General features: G+C 40.1%; 2 protein-coding genes across 2 annotated transcripts in view; one reads left to right on the top strand and one right to left on the bottom strand.

The window, feature by feature from the left end:
- Nucleotides 1-681: 681 nt before the first annotated feature.
- Nucleotides 682-22,966, bottom strand: part of cep89 (centrosomal protein 89) — a 58,666-nt gene continuing 36,381 nt past the window's right edge. The window contains exons 16-17 of the mRNA XM_084001573.1: nucleotides 8,374-8,522; nucleotides 682-1,446 (exon numbers count right to left, since the gene is read on the bottom strand). Of these exons, the coding sequence (XP_083857699.1) occupies nucleotides 1,161-1,446; nucleotides 8,374-8,522 (435 nt within the window). The 3' untranslated portion in view covers nucleotides 682-1,160. The remainder of the gene's footprint in view (nucleotides 1,447-8,373; nucleotides 8,523-22,966) is intronic.
- On the top strand, nucleotides 8,590-22,952 carry LOC311005382 (E3 ubiquitin-protein ligase RNF182; the record flags this gene model as incomplete). The annotated part of the gene is made up of 2 exons (XM_083997768.1): nucleotides 8,590-8,650; nucleotides 22,216-22,952. 2 exons carry the CDS (start codon nucleotides 8,590-8,592, stop codon nucleotides 22,950-22,952), a joined length of 798 nt encoding a protein of 265 aa, XP_083853894.1.

Genomic DNA, 22,966 nt, shown 5'->3' on the forward strand with positions numbered 1-22,966 from the left:
TTTTTGAGTGACAGAAAGAACAAATGAGCCTTGTGACCCAAAGAAAAATGTGCTTTATTATTAACACAGTAAATGACACCTGTACCTCAAAATGTTAACTAATATTTAACTAATACAAAGAAACAAGGGGCACTAACCATATAATAACAATAATTATTATTATCATATAAAATTTGAGACAAGCATGTATAAATATATCTATATAAACACTTATTTCATCTCAACACTTCCGATTTTGTTGTTTGTTATTTTCAAAACAAATAAATCATTCTTTCACTCATCAATATGGTCTCTTCCTTATTAATCACTCAATTTCATTTTTACATTTCTTACATTTCTTATGTCATATTTGACCCCAGGATTTAGAATTTTCTCTTTCTGTCACACACACACACACACACACACACACACACACACACACACACACACACACACACACACACACACACACACACACACACACACACACACACACACACACACACACACACACACACACACACACACACACACACACACTACAATACAATATTGCTACTGCAATAATGTTAATACCGTTACCACATGTGTCCTGCAGATGGCATCATTGGTCATGTACATTAGTCTTTATCAAGCCAAATATTACAGACATTATCATCTTACTGGTGAAATATTATGCTTGGCATCTATAAATCCCTGAGACTCTTTTAAAAAGACCAGCAGAAAAAAATCTTTGGAGATCACACCATTCATGACACAATGACATCTTAGTAATAACCCAGAATGATGTTCTCTATAATTGGCCACGCATACTGTATTTGGTCATAAAAGACCAGTGAAATTGAGTCATTTTTATGTTTTCCCTTTTATTTCTCATATTATTATCTCTGATATGTTTTATTCTGCTCAAATCAAGTTGTCATTCTTGATTCAAGTTGAGTGAACTAAACTAATCACTGCCTCTATGGTACCGTGTGGTATTTGTTTTCACCAGATAGATATCAGAAATATGTAACTACACTGTAGTTGAAGTAGTTTCTTAAAGAATATAGTGCAAGTTTACAATGGATCCATGTGTGAAGCAAAGTGAAACTGGCAAACTGCATATCTGTAGGTTACAATGCTTGTGTATTCCGATATGTATGCACGGGCGCAGCTACAGGGTTGTAACTCTCTGGGTGTCAGCAATAGAAATCCAGCCCATGTTTATGTTTTTCATCCGAGGAGTTGTTGGGGTGGTCGGAGTCAGATTTAAATACAGACCTTCTCTGGAGCCCAGGGCTTTGATGAGGGGTGGAGGAGGAGGCTTCATCTGGGGCCTGAGAAGGCCAGCCAGGAGAGGCACTGCCAGAAACGGCCCAGCCATGGAGGTCTGAAGTGAGTCTTGAGTCAAAAAGAGTCTCCTTCATTTGCTGGTTTTCCCTGGTTGCTGCCTGCCACACCACCTCCAACTCCTCCTCTACCTCCCTGGAGGAGTGAAGAGAAAAGAATAAAGAATGAAGAACAATGAAGTCAGTCTGTTTATCTAATATTAAAATTTGGTATTTCCTTAGATCATCATACATACACAGTTAATATATTGCATATCTACATATCTACGGTCATACAGTACATCACTGTGGCTGAATAATATGATCAGACTGATTTAAAATGTATGTCTTCCTTCTCATACTGTACAGTGGAAATGCTGAGTCATCAGTCATCACTAGTGGGCAAATCATTTAAACCTTCTGTCGACATGCTGCTTTAAACTAATCGGCAAAAAGAGCACAGGCATCATGGGGACAAAGTGATCCCAGTAGCTCACTCACACTTTCACATGCACAAGACTAAAAGTCTTTCAGGTTGCCCTCTTCCCACCACTCCTCACTTATCCAAATACACGGGGCTGCTAAGAATACAACCGCATGCACAATCTCCTTTCCCAATCAGGGAAGAGGCAATTCACACTATGACTGACAGTGTTCAAACATGGATTGGATTAGAATTTCATACATATTTATCTCTCGTTGCACTCTCTCCCTCACTCTTCTCACACACACACCAAGCTTTTTCTTTAGGAAATCAGTGTCTGACGGGAACAACACTCACCTTAATGTTAGAAAGCGTCATTCAGCTAAAGCACAAGAGCACTTCACTATCAAAATGAACTCACCATGGCACCATGCAGGAGAAATAAGTGGAGTGTCTCTATATAAAGCAGCAATCACAGCTCAGACGGGTTGTTACACTGAATTCAGATCATATGGGAATAACTGTCATAGGAGAGTGATTGTTAAAGCCTCAGACTGGGAAGTGCACACTCCATTAAACACTTCCTGCCAGTGCAACATTTTAACAGAGATAAGAAGCCGAATCAGCTGCATGAAGATGTAGTGATGCTGAGTTTCATTGTCTCAAAATGTAAATGTTGAATGATTGTAGTGAGTAGCCTTCCAAAATTGAACACAATGTGACTGCAATAATCATTTTAACCTGTAACAAGTGGTGTTTGTTATTTTGTCTAACCATGATGTAAGTTAGTAAGTTACTTGTCTAAACCAGAACACTAGAAGAGCAATAATGTATTGGTTCCTGTCAGACATCTGTTAATTTACTGCCTCTCTGTTTCTGCACTACATAATGTACTGAACTGATAATTAATTCTGCTCATGTGCTACCTCTCATTATATTTACAGTTGTTGGCTGCTATTTCTAAGTGCAAGTAGAACAAAATGTGAGCAGCATGTGTACAGTGGTGGACTAACAACCTGATATTTCACGCAGAGAGGAGGGGAAAAGTCATACTATGAACAGAATTACAGATCCACACAGCACGTAATAATCTCTGTGTGTCGTTGGCTGACGCAGTAAAGCTCCTCGATCATGTGCTGTTGGTACGTCAGCACCTGGTCTGGACGCAGTCAGCTGCTCATTACAGACGATGGAGCATTATGATGGATTGATGTCAGCCGGCTACATTTTTGTGCAGATGTTCATTGTTCCCAGTGGGTGAATCCTAAAAATGTAATCCTGCTGTGATACTTCCCATGTACCAGGTTGCAGTTTTCACTTGAGTAGTCGTTTCAGTAGTTTAAAGGGAGCATGGATTGTCATAAAAATATGGCAAAGACATCCATGTCCACTCAGATTAATTTGTAATTATTTTTATGATTTCTTTGTTAATGACTAAATATCTTATGTTAAATACTGTAGGTCTCCTGTCTGTATGTTTAGGTACTTATCATAGTTATCTAACATGTACAAGAATTGTAAAAGATGTAAAGTTGAAAACTCTTGTTTAATAGATTTTCTTACTTTAGAGTTAGGTTTTCATTAATTATCATTTTATCCAACCATACAGTTGGTATCGCAAAAATTGATACTGAGAGTATTTCTGTTTCGTTTTGTTTGTTTTTTTCATCTCATCTACCTGGTCACGTTGTTACATTATGTCCTTATAATTATAAATATGAGGAGCTCAAATCTCCTTTACACCAAAAAAGGTGCACTTTCAGTGGCGCCCAGTTTATTAAAGATGATGACAGTGACTTATGACAGTGATCTCACAAGGTGGTGCCTGTAAACTTGCACTGGTATAGTCTAATGGACTTTAATAGATACTTTTGCTTGTTGAAAATGATCCGATAATGTTACTTGATCTATGTAAATGTGGCCATGTTTCTTATTCAGATATGAGACAGACACGTGAAATACTGTCAGAATAACATTAAGTAGTGCAAAATCTGAAAGCTGCCTAAATCACAAGGAAATAAAAACTAAGGAGTCAATAAATTCTGGACCAAACTTCAACAGTGATTGGTTTCTGTCCCAGTCAAGAGGTGTTAGTTGCCAACATTTAAACAAACCAGAGATCAAGAAGCTGTCAGTAGCCAAAGGTATAGCATCTTGTTAACGTACAGTATGTGAAGAATAGTTGTTGATGGGGTTTCAGTGACCCTGAGACAAGTGATCTCATCTTTAATTTAAGAGGTCACTTCAGGTGATGGACTGCAAAGCATTTTTCTCCTTTTCTGAGCAAAGACCATCGCAATTTTCACCGTCTGCTAATCAACTTCAACCCAAACAGCTTGCACATACACGTTACCCATGGCAACCACATTCAGACAGACAGAAGATTCAGTCTGAGCAACAAAATAAACCCTGCAGCTGTGAGAGAATGAAAACGCTGCAGAGTAGTGTGTTTTTGTGATTTGATGGGAAAGCTGTGGCCACCACTGGGCCACACAGCTGCAGTCTGACCTATAGAGAAAGGCTCAGCAGACGCTCCACCAGACCAGTAATCTCCATTACAATTATAGCTTCAGTAAGAATCAGCCATCTCAGGATTTGGTCTGCCACTCTGAGCTGTTATTCTGAGCTGTGAGGTTTATAAGGCAGCTCTGTCCGTGAGACGGCCACAGGCAACAACACTAGTGCTAGCATTTACCGTCTCAATTGTCACTTCAAGAAAGCCTTTGTCCTTTTGTTCCATAACATAAGAGTAGAGGGTCATTTCTGTACAAATCCTCATACACTTAATTCAGATCCAGACAGATACTTGTGTGGAATAGTAATATACTGTATAAATAACATAAAGTGAGACAGTTCCACAGTTCTCACAATTGAATTTTGTCAACTGAGTTGTTGTTTTTTAGCAATAAAGATGTTGTCTCCTGGATTTATTCTCCATTGAGTACATAAATGTGTTTTCTGTGTTACTAAACTCAGGTAAATTGGAGTAACACTATGAACAGCAAACAAAACAACAGTTGATCATTTCATTGGGTTAAAGAAATGGCATCTTGGTGCCAGTTCCAGCTCTATCAAAGGGCTAATGGGGGATTATGTATGTGAGCTGAGCCTTGAGAGGCTGGAGCGTAGCAATAAGTACAAAGCACATACTAACTGTCGCTACTTTTACAAAGGTCAGTAAATACAATAATCACTATCCATCCCTATTGGTATTATGTGGAGTTTTTCAGTGTATGTGTTCCTCAAAGTACTGTAGGTACAAGTGAGTTCTAACATGACCCTCCTATTGGACGTGTGTCCCCCTCCCAACCTGCTGTTTCTGCTCTGGCAGCAACAGAATCACATCTGAATCTGATGGGAAACCAAGCGATAATCAAGATCTACTAGAATGTGTTTTCTGCTTTCATGAGCTTTAGCATTAACTATGCATGAGGTTCCTAGTGTGTTTGCCATTTAAGTAATGTCAGCATTTTTACACTGCTTATTTTCCAGCATGTCAAAACAGGAGAGACTAAAACCGTGTTTCACCAAGCTGAAACTATTTTAGTAACAGCAATTTTATCCCGCATAATGGTCCTTTTCCCTCATCATATTTTCAATCAATTACAAATGGAACCCACTCTTATTTAGCTATTTGTTATATTGAAATGAGGATACAATAAAAACTTCAGTTATGAAAATCACTGTTTGCTCATATAAAAATATTGCTCTTTGTTTTCATGGCTGGTTATGGCGGGAGACAGGACTGCTTTTTTGGGGGGGGGGGGTAAAAGTGATCTGAGGTCTCAATCCCCTCCTGTGCTCCTGGAAGTCTCAGGCAGCGTTGCTTCCCTAGAGGGTACAGGGAACTCAGCAGGCAGGCGGCAATCACAACCTATCAGCGTCTCTGCCGCTGGTGCATGGGCAGAATACAAAGCAGTGGATCAGAGAGAAAAAAGAATGAGGCAGACATGGATTTTTCCTCCATGTGGAGGTGAGAAGTTTGACTTCTCACCTCCACGAGTTTAACAGGAGAAATCTGGATTCTCAACACCACAGGAACTGCTACACTGACTACACAACAACTGACTACACACTCATATTGCACTAGGCTGGAGGTCAGTCAGGGCTTCAGCCACATGTATCATAATGACCTACATGGTCCAAGGGGAGGGTGCACGGTTGGCAGCACAGCATGACAGAGCCAGTAGGTTAGTAGTGTGAGTGGTGTGCATGTGTGTGTGTGTGTGTGTGTGTTTGTGTGTGTGCGTGTGTTTGTGTGCTTTGTCATTAAGATGCCCTCAGAGCAGAGCAGGACAGGATCTTCTAACAATCTGATTAGGTAGCTTTCATTTGATAGCAGCAGGCAGCAGGCCCGGAGACTGAGCTAAAAACAGCCATACTAACAGGGGAATAAAGGGGAAGTGGTAGGTTGTTTCAGGAGCAACAAAGTACCCGTCTGGGTTTTTCAAGGGTGTCATTCTGTCGCACTAAAAATATCTGGGAATAATCCCTCCCTGAAAATCAGCCATAACTCAAACTGTTGTATACGTGACTTCGTTCCTCCCATATCCAGGACACCAGCTTTACCATTTCAAATCAAACTATACCGGTAAACCCACTTCCATCACCAGTACAATTCAATGAATGCAATAGTCCGGCCTTATTACTATTAACATACAGCCTTCACTTACAAGATTGCTCTTTCTGTCTTGTCTGGGTGCAACTACTACCTCAAAAACAAGAAAAATACACTAAACACATACAGTATATCATAGCCCAGGCACAATGAGCAAGACAGAAAGGTACAGTAGGCCACACAAGTTTTAGAGTAAATTAAACCCCCAATATCTATTTGCTAGTAAGATTAAATCAATACAGTAGAAGTGATGTGTGTAATGTGTGTGTGTGTGTGTGTGAGAAAGAGAAGCCATATATGTCACCTGGGCCCAGCTGCATGACATCCTACTCAGCAGCTTCAACCATAGGCAAGGACCCTACAAGTGACTGCCAGCACACACAAACAACCCACAAAAGAGTGGGAGGCATCATCACACTGGTATTAACAGATTTACCGAAAAACTAAAATTGCCCGTAAACTTGTGCTATTTGTAACAGGAGGGGGGCTTTCTCTGTAATTCTAAAGTACAATGTTTCAGACACCACTTATGCAAATTCTGTTGAGAAGTGCATGTGATTGTTCCTCCTCCACAATCACAGCATCTGTGGATGAGAATACAAAGTGAGGATTGGAGGATTAGTAGAGAGGGCTGCTCCTGAGGGGGTTTTAAGAGAATTTTAGAATGAAGCTGTCCACAGGTTTCCTGAGATGTCAGTATCTGTCTCCTGAATCCACACAGAGTAGAAATGGACTGTATAAAGACGGAAACTGTGCAAACAGACACACAAAATGTATGAATGTAATGTGTTGTATGCTATTTTGTGTAAAGCTGAATTGAACAGTATATAAACCACAAAGAACCGTGTCTCATAGAATTTTTTCCTACACAACGAAATTGCAAAAGCGTAAGGTTGTGTATAAAACATATTTCTGACTGGAACATAGTTTATATAGATATAATGCGACATATCTGGTGAGTCATAAAGGCATTAATACTGAATATATCAGTAAAATGATCAGCTGACCATGTAATACATCCATTTTTAGTAACAGCAGGGTTATTAAACTAGTTTACAGCTGTGTTGAGGCATTTGTAGCACCTAGTTCAGGTAGGAGAAAGATTATTATGATTATGAACTTATGTTCATCATGTTATGATAAGGCAGGTAGCATACAGCGTTTTTTTCAGGGCTTCTTGCTTAAAATAGACTCATCTGGATAAGGGGGGTGAGAGTGACTTATTACTGTAATAAAGTTGCAGGCTGCACAAGCAAATCAATACAACTCACTAGCGCTGAGGGGAACTGTAGAGTCAGGTGTTGATTATCCCTGCAAACCCCTCTTACACACATTATATAGAAATACTGATTGTAACTATGGCAGCTTTACATTTGGCCATTGGTGACCTGTGAGACTGTATTGGGAAAGACGTAGAAGAGTAAAGTTCAGCATTTTTGTGCTGCTGTTTCTTATCTCTTTTTAAGTATATTTTTTGGCGTTTCCATGCCTTTATTAGATAGTACAGTTTAGTGAGACAGGAAATGGGGAGGCAGAGAGAGGGGGAATGACATGTAGGAAAGGGCTGCCCGATGCGGGGCCACCTGCAGCAAGAAATGTAGCCTCTACACATGGGGCGCCTGCTCAACCGACTGCGTCCCCGATTTTCGGGGTAACCAACTATCTCAGCAGATGTTAGTCAAGCTTCATTGCTGTATGTATATTCTTTTTACAAGAAACGATAAGAAAAAAGAAGAATGCTTTTAAAAAGGTTGAAACTGATCATTTAGTCTCGACATCTCTTTCTGTTTCATCAGTAGCTATTCAGTTGTGTCCTGTTCTATCTCCACATACACCTTACTGCTGCCTCTTACCGCCTCGGGCCTCCCTCCCTTTTCTTTTAAGCTTCACACACTATTGCCTCCTTCTTTGTCCTCGTCCTCTCATTCACACATTCTCTGCCTATCTTCCTCCCTTTTTCAGGCTGGCTGCCTTCTACCGTTTCTCCTCCACTCTCTCCTCCCTCTCCCTCTCCCTCTCTCTCCTCCACACTCCCCTCCTACCGTTTGGACTGCAGCAGTCTCTCCTCAGCCTCCTGTCTTTCTGTTAGCAGCCTCTGCAGGTGAAGGATCTCCCTCTGGTGAGAAGCTGTCCTCCCCTCCGCTGCCTCCTCCAACACTGCCAGTCTTCTTGATGCCTGCCTCCGGTACACCTGCACACACAAACATACGCACACAGGAATGAGATGTGGAGTGTTTCTATGAAAGAGGTGGATTTACATGGGGGACAGCGCAGCAGAGACAACTGGAGTGGAGGAGGGGGAGTCACACACAGGACAAGGTGAGGAACAAAACACACACACACACACACAACCTGCAGATCTTGCGTAGAGAGGCGAGTGTGAGTACATCTGTACTGCAACGCTACTGCATTTTGTGTCTATTTGTTTGGAGGGTTTGTACTTGTGTTTATGTGTACGTGTGTCCACAAAATTATAGGTTATATTTGAGTTGTTGTATCAACAGATGAGCAGCTGCTTTATAAAAGTTCATAACTAATGCTCTTAGTGCAGCTTGCAGACTCATACAAGTGGAATACATGTTTATTTTTAAGTTGACTAGTTTAGCCCAGCGAATGCTGTATAACACTAATGCCAATAAAGCAAAAGGAGGGCAGGTAGAGTCAAGAGATAATCAATGGAAGACAACAGAAAAGGGCAAGAGAGGCAGGAGATGCACAAAGAGAAGCAGAGGGGAGATGCAGTGTGTTTCTACTCTATGCTCTGCAGTTGGAGATGTAGAGATGAGAAAAACAAGATCTGAATAAAGACAGAAACTGTATGTGACTGCCTTCAGCGTTTATCAGAGTTTATCACTCTGTCTTCTTGGTAAAGAGTAAGAATACACAAGTTGCTTTGACTCTTTCACCTACAGTACACACCACAGATAGATTATTTGACACAGTGCACTGGAGCAGTTAAGTCAAGTGTTGTATGACTTAATACTGATGATGACTGTGATACTGATTTATTTATTAGGCTGTACTGAAGCTTCTCTGCATGCTTTTTTTAATCAAGCAGTTATGATTCCACAGTACTGTTGAGTTGCAATGGGCTTTATGCACAGCTCCACTACTTCCTGAAATAATCCAGCTCGTTTGTTTCCTGTTTTATATTATTGGACAACCTGATTAATCCAGGTGTGTCTGACCATTGTGACTACTCAGACACACCTGGATTAATCAGTTTGTCCAATAATGTAAGACAGGAAATAAACGAGCTGGATTATTTCAGGAAGTAGTGGAGCTGTGCATAAAGCCCATTATCCAAACATGATGGGTTTAGGTAAAGTTTATTTTATTTAGGAATATTTTACCCCCAAGTAATGCAGACTGTACAGAAAGTGACTGGAAGTATGTGGCTACATGTTGCTAGATGTGGCCTCTCTGCACGGAGGCTTTAAGAGAAACACACTAACAGGTGTGAAATGTTTTTCTTTTCTTTAGAAAACCAATTCCAACCAGGACTCATGTTTCACTTAGTCTACTGTCCGTTTTGAATATATACACACGTGTGAGTGACGGACAGTTCTGTTCCTTTTTTCTTTCAGGCCTCCCTTTAAAAAGACTTGCCTGCCCTTTTCAGGTCACTTCATTAAAGATGGTGGAAAAAAAAGAAATGAACTGCAAAGAACAGACTTGAAAGCTGAGAGAATGTCAACACGATGTTTTGCTCTGTGTAAAAAAGAGCTGATGAATAAGGAAGTGGGGTTAAATTAATTTTCAAGTTCCACATGTTGTTAGCCGAAGTGTTGAGGCAATGTCACCAAAGACAAATTAATAAAAGAACCAGAAGCAACATTAATAAGTAATATATGAATTAACTATGAAATAAATGAGAACAAGTACAGCTATTGTGCGAGTTCACACTTTACCCATCATCACTACACTAAATTAATTTTATTTTGAGATGAACAGTTGAAACAAATTCAAGCTAAGGGTAAACAGTATAAAATAAAGAACATAAAAAAAACATCCATCAACAAGCATCAACATAATCAATTACACATTTAAAAATGCATGAATAACCTTCTACATCATAGTTGACAAAAACTATCTGTAATACAGTATGTTCTTTCCACACCATCCCATGTATGATGAGCAAGTCATCACTGGCACATGGCTGGATGGACTTTTGTTCAGCCGTCGGGAAAATTAAAATGCAAAATGAAGCTGATGTGAATGTATAAATGATGTTTGAATACAGATATCAGAACCATATGTTCTGAACAGCCAGCCATATGGAGCGGTCACCTGAGAAATAGAAGCTATAAAACCCAGTGCCGACCCTGAGCACATCATTCATTACATACTTCCTCTGTGAAAATATTTGCTACAGGTAACAGGCAAGCACTGGTAAGATGTACCTCACTGCTGTTTGAATGTACAGGATGTCACAAATCATAAAATGGATGAATTTGTCTTTTTTGTCTATTGGCAGGCCAAATATGTTATAAAACACAGCCTGGATTTTCATTTGTTATAATTACTTCTCTGATGACATTCAGTGGTATTTGGCATTTATTCGCATAGCACGTTATGATCACATTTTGATTTTGGCATCCACCTGAGAAAATCTCTTTCTTTACTGACTAACAGAGATTGTCTTTCTATTAGTGCTCGAGCATTGGTAGTTTCACGCAATAAATACACTCTGTGCATCATCAGACCAACACCTGTAAATATTTCAGAGATTGTACTTTCTATTCAGCCAACCTCTGTGTAGCTGTTGCTCATTAACTGCACACCATGGTTGATGGTTGCTTGGTTTCCACAAGTGTGTGTGATGTAGGAGAGGCACAGACTGCAAGCAGCGTTTCAGAGACAGATGCTGAGAAAGACAAGAATGATTCAGATGCATCTGGGCACAGAGCTCAGAATCAGACTTGACGTAGCACGAAGAATTAAATTAGTGCTTAAAAATAATCAGCATATGGCTACAATTGAGAATATCAGTATTAGTACATACTGTACATGTAACATGCTATTTAATTTAGCTGTGGCCTCACTGAAGTGTTGTAACCCTCCTCTGCAAAGGGATGTCTAGGTGATAATTACATGACAGAATATGGCTTTAGCCCCCGCCCTGCTGTGGTTGACAAAATTAGAGGTCCTTTATGGAAAATGTGTGATTCTTGATATTAGGACATATGAATTGTCAACTGTCATCAATAACAATAGGTATTTACTCTTAGCTCTTCTTCATGAGCAAAAACTGTAACCAACTATCTCAAGCATGTATTGACAAAGCTATACCAATGACCAAAATAAGTAGTATGCTGACCAAAATAACTTGATAATGCAATCATTGCAAATCACTTGGAAAAAATATATAAAAATATTATGGTCCGCCATCACTGTCCATGAAATTAGCTATTAATTCCTGTTTTTTTTTCCTACTGTAGGCTACTTAAGAAAAATGAATCAGACATAATGTGTAATACTGAGGGTAGCTACAGTACATTCAAGATTCACTCAGGAAAAGTTTGGGAGCTCAGGAGCTGCAGAAACATATTAGCCTACTTGGCCAGCTACAAGCCTTAGCGTTCAGTATGGCCCTACCTCTCTCCCAAACCAGCATGTTAATTCCCATGCAGCTCAGCGCTCAGTGATGAATGGAAACGGTCTCATATTTTGAAGAACTATGATCTGGAAAGTAAATTGCCTGAATCTCCATCACCTCCTCAGGGAGGCAGTGGGGTGCCAGCATCAGCCCAGCTGAAGCAAGTGACATTTAGCCCTCACAACAAGCTTTGGAGCTGTAGCCCAGAGGCTGAGTGACCTTCTCCACCCAATAACAACAATAACAACTAAAAATTCAGAGCAAACAAGTATTTTTCATATACTGCCTCCCAGTGAGGGACTGTGGCTGTATTAGAAATGCATTTTCATTTTTTTGTTAACACTTATCTCCAGAGATTTCACTGAGCACTGTGCAGCACTGTCTTTTTATACTCACACCTGAGAACCTCTCAGTAAAAACACCTTCAAATGATAACTAAAAACCTTTCAGCAGGGACTGGGATTTACTGCCAGACTCAGACACTTTTCTCCTGTATCAAAGAAGACATGAAACTATTTAGTCCTATTTAAAATGAGGACAGGACCCCCTGTCATGTAGGAGGGTTTCACAACAGCCATGACGAAAATCATGCTGTATATTGCATGAGTGATTTATCTCTCTATGTATTATGCTTATGCTGTACATGTAGAATTCACTCCCAGAGTCACTGGAAGGACATTCCTGTAAACCAACATACGTAATTTGACTTAGATGATGTATCTGTCATCCTGACTCACTGCCAATAACTATCCCCTTGGGCAACCTAGATCCTACAGGTGGATACTGTGGGACAGTGTTGAATACACACAGCAGTGACTAACAGCACATTTGAGTTGTCTGCTTGATCTTGCTGGCAGGCTTCATTTTCTGAAATGAGTGGTCACCTGATTCTCTTGTTTGTGCAGTTGTTGTTGGTCCTCTGGGCTCTACCTCCACCTCCAAGTCCTGCCTTATGCTGAATTAAGATTTGTGCCATCGCCAACAGCTGCCACAACATGTCTGAATTCATGAGTACGCCTTGAGCCTCTGTTTAGACTACTTCATGTGCACCCTCTCTTTCATCTTCCAAGTTCCACCCTGTAATTATTTTGATTAACACCTTGCAGCCTCACTAATGCCATTCTATTTTATACACTTTACACATTCACAAATCCAGATGATGTTGAATTCGCTGTAGTAAAAACTCTTTACTTCAGCAACAAATTGGTGAGTGTGTGAACACATAAACCTTTTCTGCCAAAATGCAGTTGCAAAAATAAAAGACTTTACTCCTCCTCAGTCCTCACCCACCTTAAAGCATTTAGTGAGACCCAAGTGAATACACTGACTGAAGCAAAGTATAGTTACAGTAAAGAAGGAAACAGTAAAGAGAGTGAAATTTAGCAAGCAAGACATTGCATGTTTCCAATAGGGGTGTTGACTGGATACTAGCTCTTATTGGTAGGTGATAGAAACATGGTTTAATTCGTAGCTCAGAGGAACAGGAAAACAACATTAGTTGCTTTCTATTGGCCCAACACAGAGCACTAACAAGATGCTGGACAGGATCCTGTGGTATCTGGGGACATTTGTGTGAATAAATACAACTGGATGACTGTGAAGAAGGCTGGGGTTGAAATACAGCATTTAGTGCAGGTCCATTAACTTTTCAATGAAGGGTAGAAATTACAGTATTTCTCTACTTACTGTAAGCCAATAATGTGCAGCATAAAACTGAAGGACCAAGGAGAATCTAATTGCCATCACACACAAGGTATAGTAAAGTACTTGTGGTGTGGAGGGTCCACAGTTGTGTGGTGGTTTGTTGAAAGTTGGCCTGAAATGATGATTATATAATGTAATCTATAATGTTGTGTGATAAAAGAGATTATCTTCCTTTTTGTGTATTAATATTGACAGTTCACAGATAAATTAATATTTGTTGGTATCTATAAGGACTGATATTTTGAACCATGTCAGAGGCTGTCTATAGCTTGTTCTGTGTTTACCTTCTTGACTTGCTGGTTCTTTGTCATTTCTCTGGTATATAGTCACTTATTAAGAGATCACAGTAGACTTATCAGATGAATGGACTTAATACACTTTCTTCAGCCTAATGGTTGTGACAGATTGCAGTCGCTTATATTTTCTATCAACGTGCTCGACATTTTGATTAGAAATGATGAACATCTTGAAAACAAATTAGACATGGTGGTGCATTTCATGAGACCAGCAGCAAGCCACACTTGCTTCGCCACTGCTACGTATCATTCTAACAAGGCCACCATAATGCATTCACTGAAAAACACAAGGGCAGCATCAGTAACCGCTCTGAAAGCACTTAAAGGGCACTCTCCAGCCTGATATGGGAAGAAGATGGTGCTCCCAAAGTAAACCCACACAAACTAAGAGATTAATTTCGCTTGCTGTGAAGCAACAGTGCTCACTCAACGCTCCTTCAGAGCCTTTTTCCCATTTCTGCTGGACTCCTATCTCCTCAAAAATGTATCTACTGTGGCAACAGAGACCTCCCACAAAGAAATATGATTGCTCAGACTGAGAGCAATTAGGGGAAATGGCTATAATTTCAGTGCACATACAGTACAACATATTATGATCAAGTAGTGCAGACGAGAGCACTGAGAACAAAGAGAATCAAATGATCAATGTACAGTAATAACCTCAGATCAGTTGTATTTTGTGATTTTAAGAACAAGCCTTTCCCTTGTTGCACCATATCACATGGTAATCATTCTATATACCGGTACTGTACATTATTTTGTATTATTGTGTTACTTTGAATCTACTGTAATTAACAGACTAAATCCACTGCTTCATTATAAGCCTCTAAGGCCGCTATGGTGGCAACCACCTTTATGTTAGATCCCTGCAGTGTCTGTGACAAACCCACTGCTCAGAATATGAATAACTAACTGCTCCATTAATACCTTGCAAATTTTTTTCACATAATTTTGCATTTACAACTTCAATCCTTGTACATGCTCTATTTTCATTTCTATGCTTTTACTGTCACTATTCACACATTCTGTTATTGCAGGTTTATCTGAACACTGTAGCAGATTCTTGGTGCATTAGCAGTGTCTTTTCCCACTGCCTCACACTCTTGAGTGTGTCTACATTAAATGGCAGGGAACCGAGCCACATCCCCAGCCAATAATAATTACAACTTACGATGAAATACACTTTGACAAATGTGGCGCTGACAGAATATGGTCAGATGCATCATTTTAGATCCATAGATCTGTCTTTGTCACAGCTAAAGATTGTAGAAAATTGCCTGAATATCAGTTGAAATGACAGCAGCTAAAAAGTAGCACAGGTCAGTGTGCAGAATGTCAAGTAGGGATGGCACAGCACAACTGATCATATAGTGCAAGTTTAGATAAATGTACCAATCCACCCAATGAAGCAAAGGCACCCACTATTCTGTCACACAAGGCTGAGTACTATTTATCACTGTAGTGAAGAAAAATAAGAAGGCTGTATTTGAAAAATGTTACAGGGGAACATGCATTGGGGTCTGGGATGTTTGTGTGTCTGTTTTTTTTAAAATACGTTTAAAATGGATAGTGTTTTTTCTTCTCCGTTTCAAACCTGCCTCCTGACTGCACACTGTTGAAATTTGGGAGGTGTGCGCTTTGGCTACCTGTTATGCTCATCTTTTTCATCTCGGTGTAGATTTTGAAAAAGTTTTTGAAAATCATCTTGAGCCAACATGAGGCCATGGCCTTGGATTTTGAGTCTAAGTGAATGTTAGCACCAAATCTGAAGAAATTTCCTCACTTCACATTATTGAGATATTGTGTTCACTAGAGTGGGGTAGATATACTGTACATATGGACAGACAACTCAAAAACATAATGCCTGGCCCTGGAGGAATCTTTCCTTTATTGTCCACAATGTGGAAATTTGTCTTTGGCTTCACCACATAACACCACATAAAATCACTTGCCAGAGATATGTGCTCCTCAGAGTGTAATATAAGTCAACTCTCTTTTTACCCTGCAGCCCAGCTCCCATTGCACCTCTGAGATGCAGAGTTGTTCATTAGAAGATGGTTCAGTGCTGATTCTTTTCTGCAAGGTTAGTTGTATCAGATGTCATTAGTTTTAGTTACTAACTAGTAGAGAGAAGAGATGTTAAATATTCAGAAATAATGTTTATATGTTGTATATTTGTAAAGCATTCTTCCTACATAGAAAACTTGAGGAGACTGAGGAGACTTTCCGATCTACAGGAAATATTCTGCGTAAATACTGTATATCTACACTGTAGGGTTAGGGTGTAGCTCGCCTTACATCTCTGTCAGGCCACAAGACTGCATTGCATGAAGGGAAAAGCATTGCAAGGCACAACTATGCCCATCCTACAGTAATATTCTTAAAGCAGTACTAAAGAACTTTCAGTTTTGGTTGAGTTTGGCGGCGCCAGTGGCCCAAAGCGGTAGTGTTTTGCCTGAAGGAAGACTCCATTCCCCATGAGCACTAGCACGTAGTGCCGTAAACATCCTGATCTCCCGGTGCATGGAAATTAACAGAAGACGTCCAAACTAAGTTTCTGTTACCAGCGGATCATTTCTCAGTAAACACACACGCAAAAGTGAAAGTGAAACTTAAGTGAGAGCCGGGTTCCTACCATGCTCCTCAAAGCTGCTTAGTGCCAGTGAAGATGATACAGACCCCCTCAGGCCATGACAGAGGTGTCATTCAACCTGTTGTAGGTCGATGTACCATCACAAAAGGTATGAAAATATTATATGAAGGTTGAAAAGTTCCTTAGTGTTGGTTTAAACATGACCGTCTTCCTCCATTGCTAAAAGTAGGTGTGTGTGCTACCAAACCTTCAAAGAGCTTCCGCTGCCAGTCTGAGAACAATTTCAGGGTTGAGAAATGAAGAATCTGGCAGAAGATAAAGCCCTTAACAGTCATTTAAGTTAATCTGTTTGCTTAAGAACATTGCATCTAAACTTGTGACTTAGACATACAGGTCAATAATATTTCATGAGCATGATGCAGGAATCCAGGTAAATACGAGGGGTTCACAATTGGTTTCTTGTTTCTGTACTTCTATAGCTTTTGAGCTCTTAAGCTTTTCTACATCCAAGGGGCAGACGAGACTGCATAACCTGTTGCATTGCTGTGTGTACACTTCACACCTACCCAGACCACACTTAGGGTGTCCTTTTATGTTTATCTGTTTTGCCAGCCCAGCTGGGAGCAGCAGTCTCTCTAAACAGTGACTTTCTCATTGGACTGTAGAGGCTGTCTCTCTGGCTTGTCTCCCGTTGCCTCACAGTGAGTAGCCGCACTCGACCAGAGACATACTGTATTTCTGAAGAATATCTGTACTGTAGCCCCAAATGTTTGTTCAGTTTTATCATTTGGATGTGTCAGCCCCTTTCATGGCTCACGGTGACCTTTCTGCTAGGTCTATGATGCACCTGAGCGAAGGAGGTTTGACCTCAGTTTGGTGACTGCTCTGTGGGGTGTGACTACATCGTCTGTAGGGCTGGGTATTGTGGCCAATTTCCTGAATCGATTCGATTTCGATTCCTAAGGTTCTAAATCGATTAATCACGATTCGATTCGATTCGATTCGATTTCATTAGAATCGATTCAATCTCCTTTTGAAAAATGAAAATGGCTCAACTCTGTGTTACAAAATACACTGCACTTAAAAGCTGTTGTTTATGGTGAAAAGAAAGAAAGAACAAACTTGTAAATGTGACAGTTTAAACTTGAACTGTAAATAAAACTGTTCCAATTCTCAAAAGGGCAATTTTGAAATTAGAAAGGAATTGCAGGTGAAAGTGAACTTGAACTGCAACATTCCATCACTGCAAATTGCATTAATTAATTAATTTATAATTAAGGCATTGTTTCTTTAAGTGCAAAAATAATGTTAATGGTAAAAAAAAAAAAAAAAAAACCCTCAAACTGTCTCAAGTCAAGTCTGCAGCAGCTAAAGCTCCCTCCCTCCCTCTTTTCGGGGAAATGTGTAGAAACGGAGCCCATGGTAAATAAAGTGACGGTGAATGGAGATAGGCGGCCCGGTCACGTCGCCTATCTCCGGAGTTCGGGCGCCATGTGTTATTTTTTTACCCAGCCCTAATCGTCTGTACTTTGTGTTGTACCAAGTGAATCAACTAAAATGGAACAAATTGTGACTATAACTTCTGTTCCCTGGAGAGGAGGAACAGATACCTGGTTGCCCCATCTGTTCAGCTGGGCTCAGTGAAGAGTTGCTGTTGACCTAATAGAATGACAGTGTTGATTGATACAGTATGTGTGGATAGGGCATTACAGACACTGTCTCAGGTCATCTGCCTTCAGGCATGAATACAGATTTCTTCAATCACACAGTGTGAGGGCGTGATGACATTCCATATTTTGCCCATTGTACTTTGATCCTCTCCTTCGGGGAACAGGTGTTTTAGTAATTTGGTTGGTTTTGTACCTAACTAGGTGTTTGAAATGGGCAAATGGCAGTTTGTTGTATGTGTGGATCCATTGAAAACACCCAAGAGGATGTACACCTCTGGTATCTGCAGGACAGTCTCTAATGAATAGTGATAGCTGGAAGCAGTAATGTCGCATTAAAGTTACTATTGAGACGATAAAAAAAGAGAAAAATATGAAACAAACTGGCAAACAATATTCATGAGGATTCAAAACATTTTAGACGTTTTTTTTATGGTTTATGAGATGAGAAATATATCATATTCAATCTGTAGGCTCTGAGGAGGCAATTCCTTCTGGTAAAGCTGAATGTTAGGTTACAATGTAAACTTCACAGAATAACTTCAGAGTCAAAGGTAACCTTTACAATCAAGTTCAAGCTGCATATTAAGAAGCTGAAACACAGTCCCAGAGTTGTGCCCTTTCTTTACAACATGTATTTGCCTTTGACTTCTGGGGGAAACCGGTTGATTCTGCTCCTGGGATTGATGTAGTAGGAGCTGGTTCTTTCTGACATCTTTCTGACGTGCTTCAGAAGGCTTTTTAAACGCAACAGACTGGTGGCTGAAATATTTAACAATCAGCAAGTCACAGAGAGGCCTGGTGGGCAATTGCCAACGCAACATCGACCTATTCAATCTATATTTTATGGTCATGAATGAATGAATGGCTGGCTTTTCTTTATATAGCATCCTCCTGTCAGGAGGGAGACTTGTTAATGACCAAATAAAGACGTAAAGTAAGAAGTAATAGGAATAAAGAACAGGTCACTGAAACACCAAGGTTTAATAAGGCTGTTACTGAACCTTTTGACGACACTGAATTACAAGAAATCTAACCACATTAAACTGAATGTGAGAGAGGACTGCAAAGCACTTCCCTGCTGCATCCCACAGCTGCAGAATACACAGCAAAATGCATATGAATGTATACATCTCACTGTAACAGATATCAACCCTGAGGAACACTGATTATAGTCTTTGTACAGGATGTCCACATCAGCATGTTCTCGTGGCTGATAATACAATCCACGCACAATAAACAGTTACAAATAAGCATCATATGGCTTCAAACAGTAATGTCAGTGAGCAGTCATCACTTGTCATCTTGACTATAAAGACCACATCTACTCAGCTTCTCTTGTTCGGCCATGCTGACCATGGCCTGGATGCTCAGAACCACATGTAAGTAAATTTCAGCCTGGGACCTGAGAGGGTTGTGACTGAGATCCAGAAATGTGGCAGTCTTACCATACCATAGAAGGTTCCAGCTGGGGCATGGAATTGTGGCACCATTAAGACAAGCACTTTTTGGTCACATACCAAGTGGGCCCTAATAATAAATATGGATGATTGTTGGGTGACTCAGACGAGGGGTGATCATTGCCCCTGAGGACAAGGGTTGATGTTTCTCCCTCACCAATCATACCAGGGAAGTGCCAAACCTGCAGCGAAAAATGCTCAGTTCTTTCCCCTGTACCAGAATTAAAGAGGAGCCTCTGTAGCTTAAACGTCCTAAGAGCAACATCTACAAGAGTTATTACACACACCATCATCAGTCCAGATACAGATCATGTTGCAGGATACTTCAAGAAAGTAGAAGGTACCTAAAAAAACAAAAATGTTAATTTCCATAAATCTGTGATGACACATGGAAATTAAAAAAATGCGACACTGTAGAATTTCCTACATCAGTATTTTTAAAAGATCAGAAATACAAGTAAATTACATATAGAAGAATGGTTTATGAACATAAAACATATAACTTGATATAAAATAGCAATAGTTCCAATATATTTGGTATAATTCATGCACATACTACACTGTCTCCATAATACTTGAACTCATTTTCTATCCTGAGAACCTGCACTGGATTTTAAAATAAAATAAAATAAATAAATAAATAATATCTTTCATGTGGAACTCAAAATACGATTACCTTTAAAAGCACAGTCTTACAAGTTATTACCTGCAAATTGATTGCTGTTTGACACGTCTTTGACAGCACACTTATACAACCATTATACGACAAAATTGGGCCATGCTTGATGACAGTATCTGAATCCAGCCCCCTTAACCAATATGTTTGAAGTATCTGAAAAGGTTTTCTGAAAATAACAGTACTGCTGCCAATCATCCTGTCCTTATCGGGGCCCTATTTCACAACTAACACTGACATTTTGAAGACATCCAAAGAATGATAGCCTTGCTCTCCTGATCCTGTAGGTTTAATGAGATAATAGAATACAGCAACTGTTGCCTCATTAACTGACTTTGTCTAACTAAGTACCACAGTTACACTCTGCAATATTGATGCAGTTTTTGTTACAACTATCTATCTATCTAATTAAATGTTTCTATATGATGGCTAATAGTTGTATTCTTGAAATCTCAACCAGGGTAAAGCTCAGTGAGTTTCTAATAGACCATTAATTGTAAAATTCTATTATTCAAAGAGTGGGAATAAACACCTGTATTAACAATAATCAAATTAATCACTGATTATCTGGATCAGTCTTGGTACTTTATTTCTGATATTGCGGAGATCTTGACCTAAAAACCTAATTCCTATTCATGTTAGGTGACTGATGGTTACATGCTCACAGCTATTTGACCTTATTAATGGTGACTGACAGTGTCTTGCTGTTTTTCTATGGAGCAAACAGATCACTAGAGTTTTCTTGTATCAGCCCTTTAGGGCCTCAGTAGATGTCAAACATTATGTACCATCCCAGTGAGGCTGTACTGATACAGGGATACAGAAACACAAGTACTGGCAACATGTATTTTGAGCCCTGAAGAGGTTAAACCCAACACAGTTTAGAAAAAAAAACTGATGGAGAAGAAACAAAAAGTCACAATTTGAAACACAGAAATGTGTTTATACACACACTTGCCTACATCTTGTTTCCAGATTATAACATGAATTTGTTTGATGGACATAAGTGAGTTGCTGTGTTTGAAGCATGTACTGTACCTCATATAAGCAGCAATAATGTGTTTGTGATATCTGATCAGTGACAATCTTATGTTTTCATTTCAGTTTTTCTTCTCTTTATCTCCTGTGAGTGTCTTCACAGACCTTTCAAGTATTCATACGTTTAATTGGTTGAGATAAAGCTCTGTAGTCATGGCAGACAACAGTGACTCATATTGGGAGTAAAATAAATCAATAGCCAGAAGCATGATAGTCTTTAAATTGCTTTTTTGATCGTGAATTAATCCAACGGTCACAGATTAATGCCGACCAAAACACTAATTTTCTCAGTGTCTTTAGTCAGTATAAACAACACAGAAGTGAAAAGCTTTCAGCAAAGACATTTCTTTGCTTTATAGTTTTTATCTTAACAACCCACATAAAAACTAAATAGTACATCATAGACTCAAACAAAAGGATTAAAATTGTAAAAGACTCAATTCCAGGGTCACCTGATTGCTAACTAAATAGAAAAAAAAGAATGCATATTCTCCACAAAAACAATGAATTAACAGAAACTGCTGAAGAAGAAGGGACAATGCTGCTTGTCACCTATCCCCAAAGATCAATAGCATTACAGGCTGCCACAACTGGCTCTCTGATGACACCCTGATCCTATTCCCAAACCATAAATCATTCATCAGCAGCAGGTCCACAGGGCAGGAGCTGTGAAAGCAGAAGGTACTGTAGAGTCCTGACCTTTTCCTGTTGGGCGTAGATGAGACCTGCTTGTGTCAGTGCCATGTCTAACATCCTATTCAAAGTCATGTGTAACGCTGGACTAGAGAAAAGTCATCATCCCTCTAACGCCTTCTTTATCAATCTGTTTCTGCCTCTATATCTTTCCCTAGAACATGACTTGAAGATGAACAGCCCACAGCCTGAGTTGGAGGAGACGGACTGTCCTCCACCAGAAGAACTAGAGTGTAAGATCTGTTACCAACGCTACAATGCCAACAACCGCAAGCCCAAGATCCTGGACTGCTTACATCGGGTCTGTGCCCGCTGTCTCATTAAGATCCTGGACATTGCTGATGGAGCAGGCTGCATCTCCTGCCCTTTTTGTCGGCATCAAACTGAGATCACAGAGTTTGAGGTTTCAGCGCTGCCTGACGATGCTAACATCATATCCCACTTGGCGATGCGGGACAAGTCCTGGAACTCTGACCACAACAAGGAGGTGGTCCTGACTCCAAAGAGTTTCTCCTCCTCAAGCCCATCTCATGACTCCTCTAACTGCCTGGTCATCACCATAATGGAAGTGCAGAGAAACTCACAGCACTCCCCAAGCCGCTCAGACATTTACACTGAGCAGAGCCTGGACTCGGTATCAATGGGCTCCAATGGGCCAACTGACCAGGACACCCTGTCCAAGTTCTGCAATCATGTCCCACGCATCCTGGTCTGGCTGCTGGGTTTCTTATACTTCGGCTCCCTGCCTCTAGGAATCTACTTGTTAGTAATCCAGAGAGTGACTCTGGGTATTGTATGTGTTAGCTTGGTACCATCAAGTTTGACAGTTTGTCTGGTTTATGGATTCTGCCAGTGTCTGTGTCAGGGTATGTGTGACTGCTCCTCCAGGGGCTGATATGATGCTACTTA

Source organism: Trachurus trachurus, assembly GCF_905171665.1.
Source record: "Trachurus trachurus genome assembly, chromosome: 3".
NCBI classification, from domain to species: domain Eukaryota; kingdom Metazoa; phylum Chordata; class Actinopteri; order Carangiformes; family Carangidae; genus Trachurus; species Trachurus trachurus.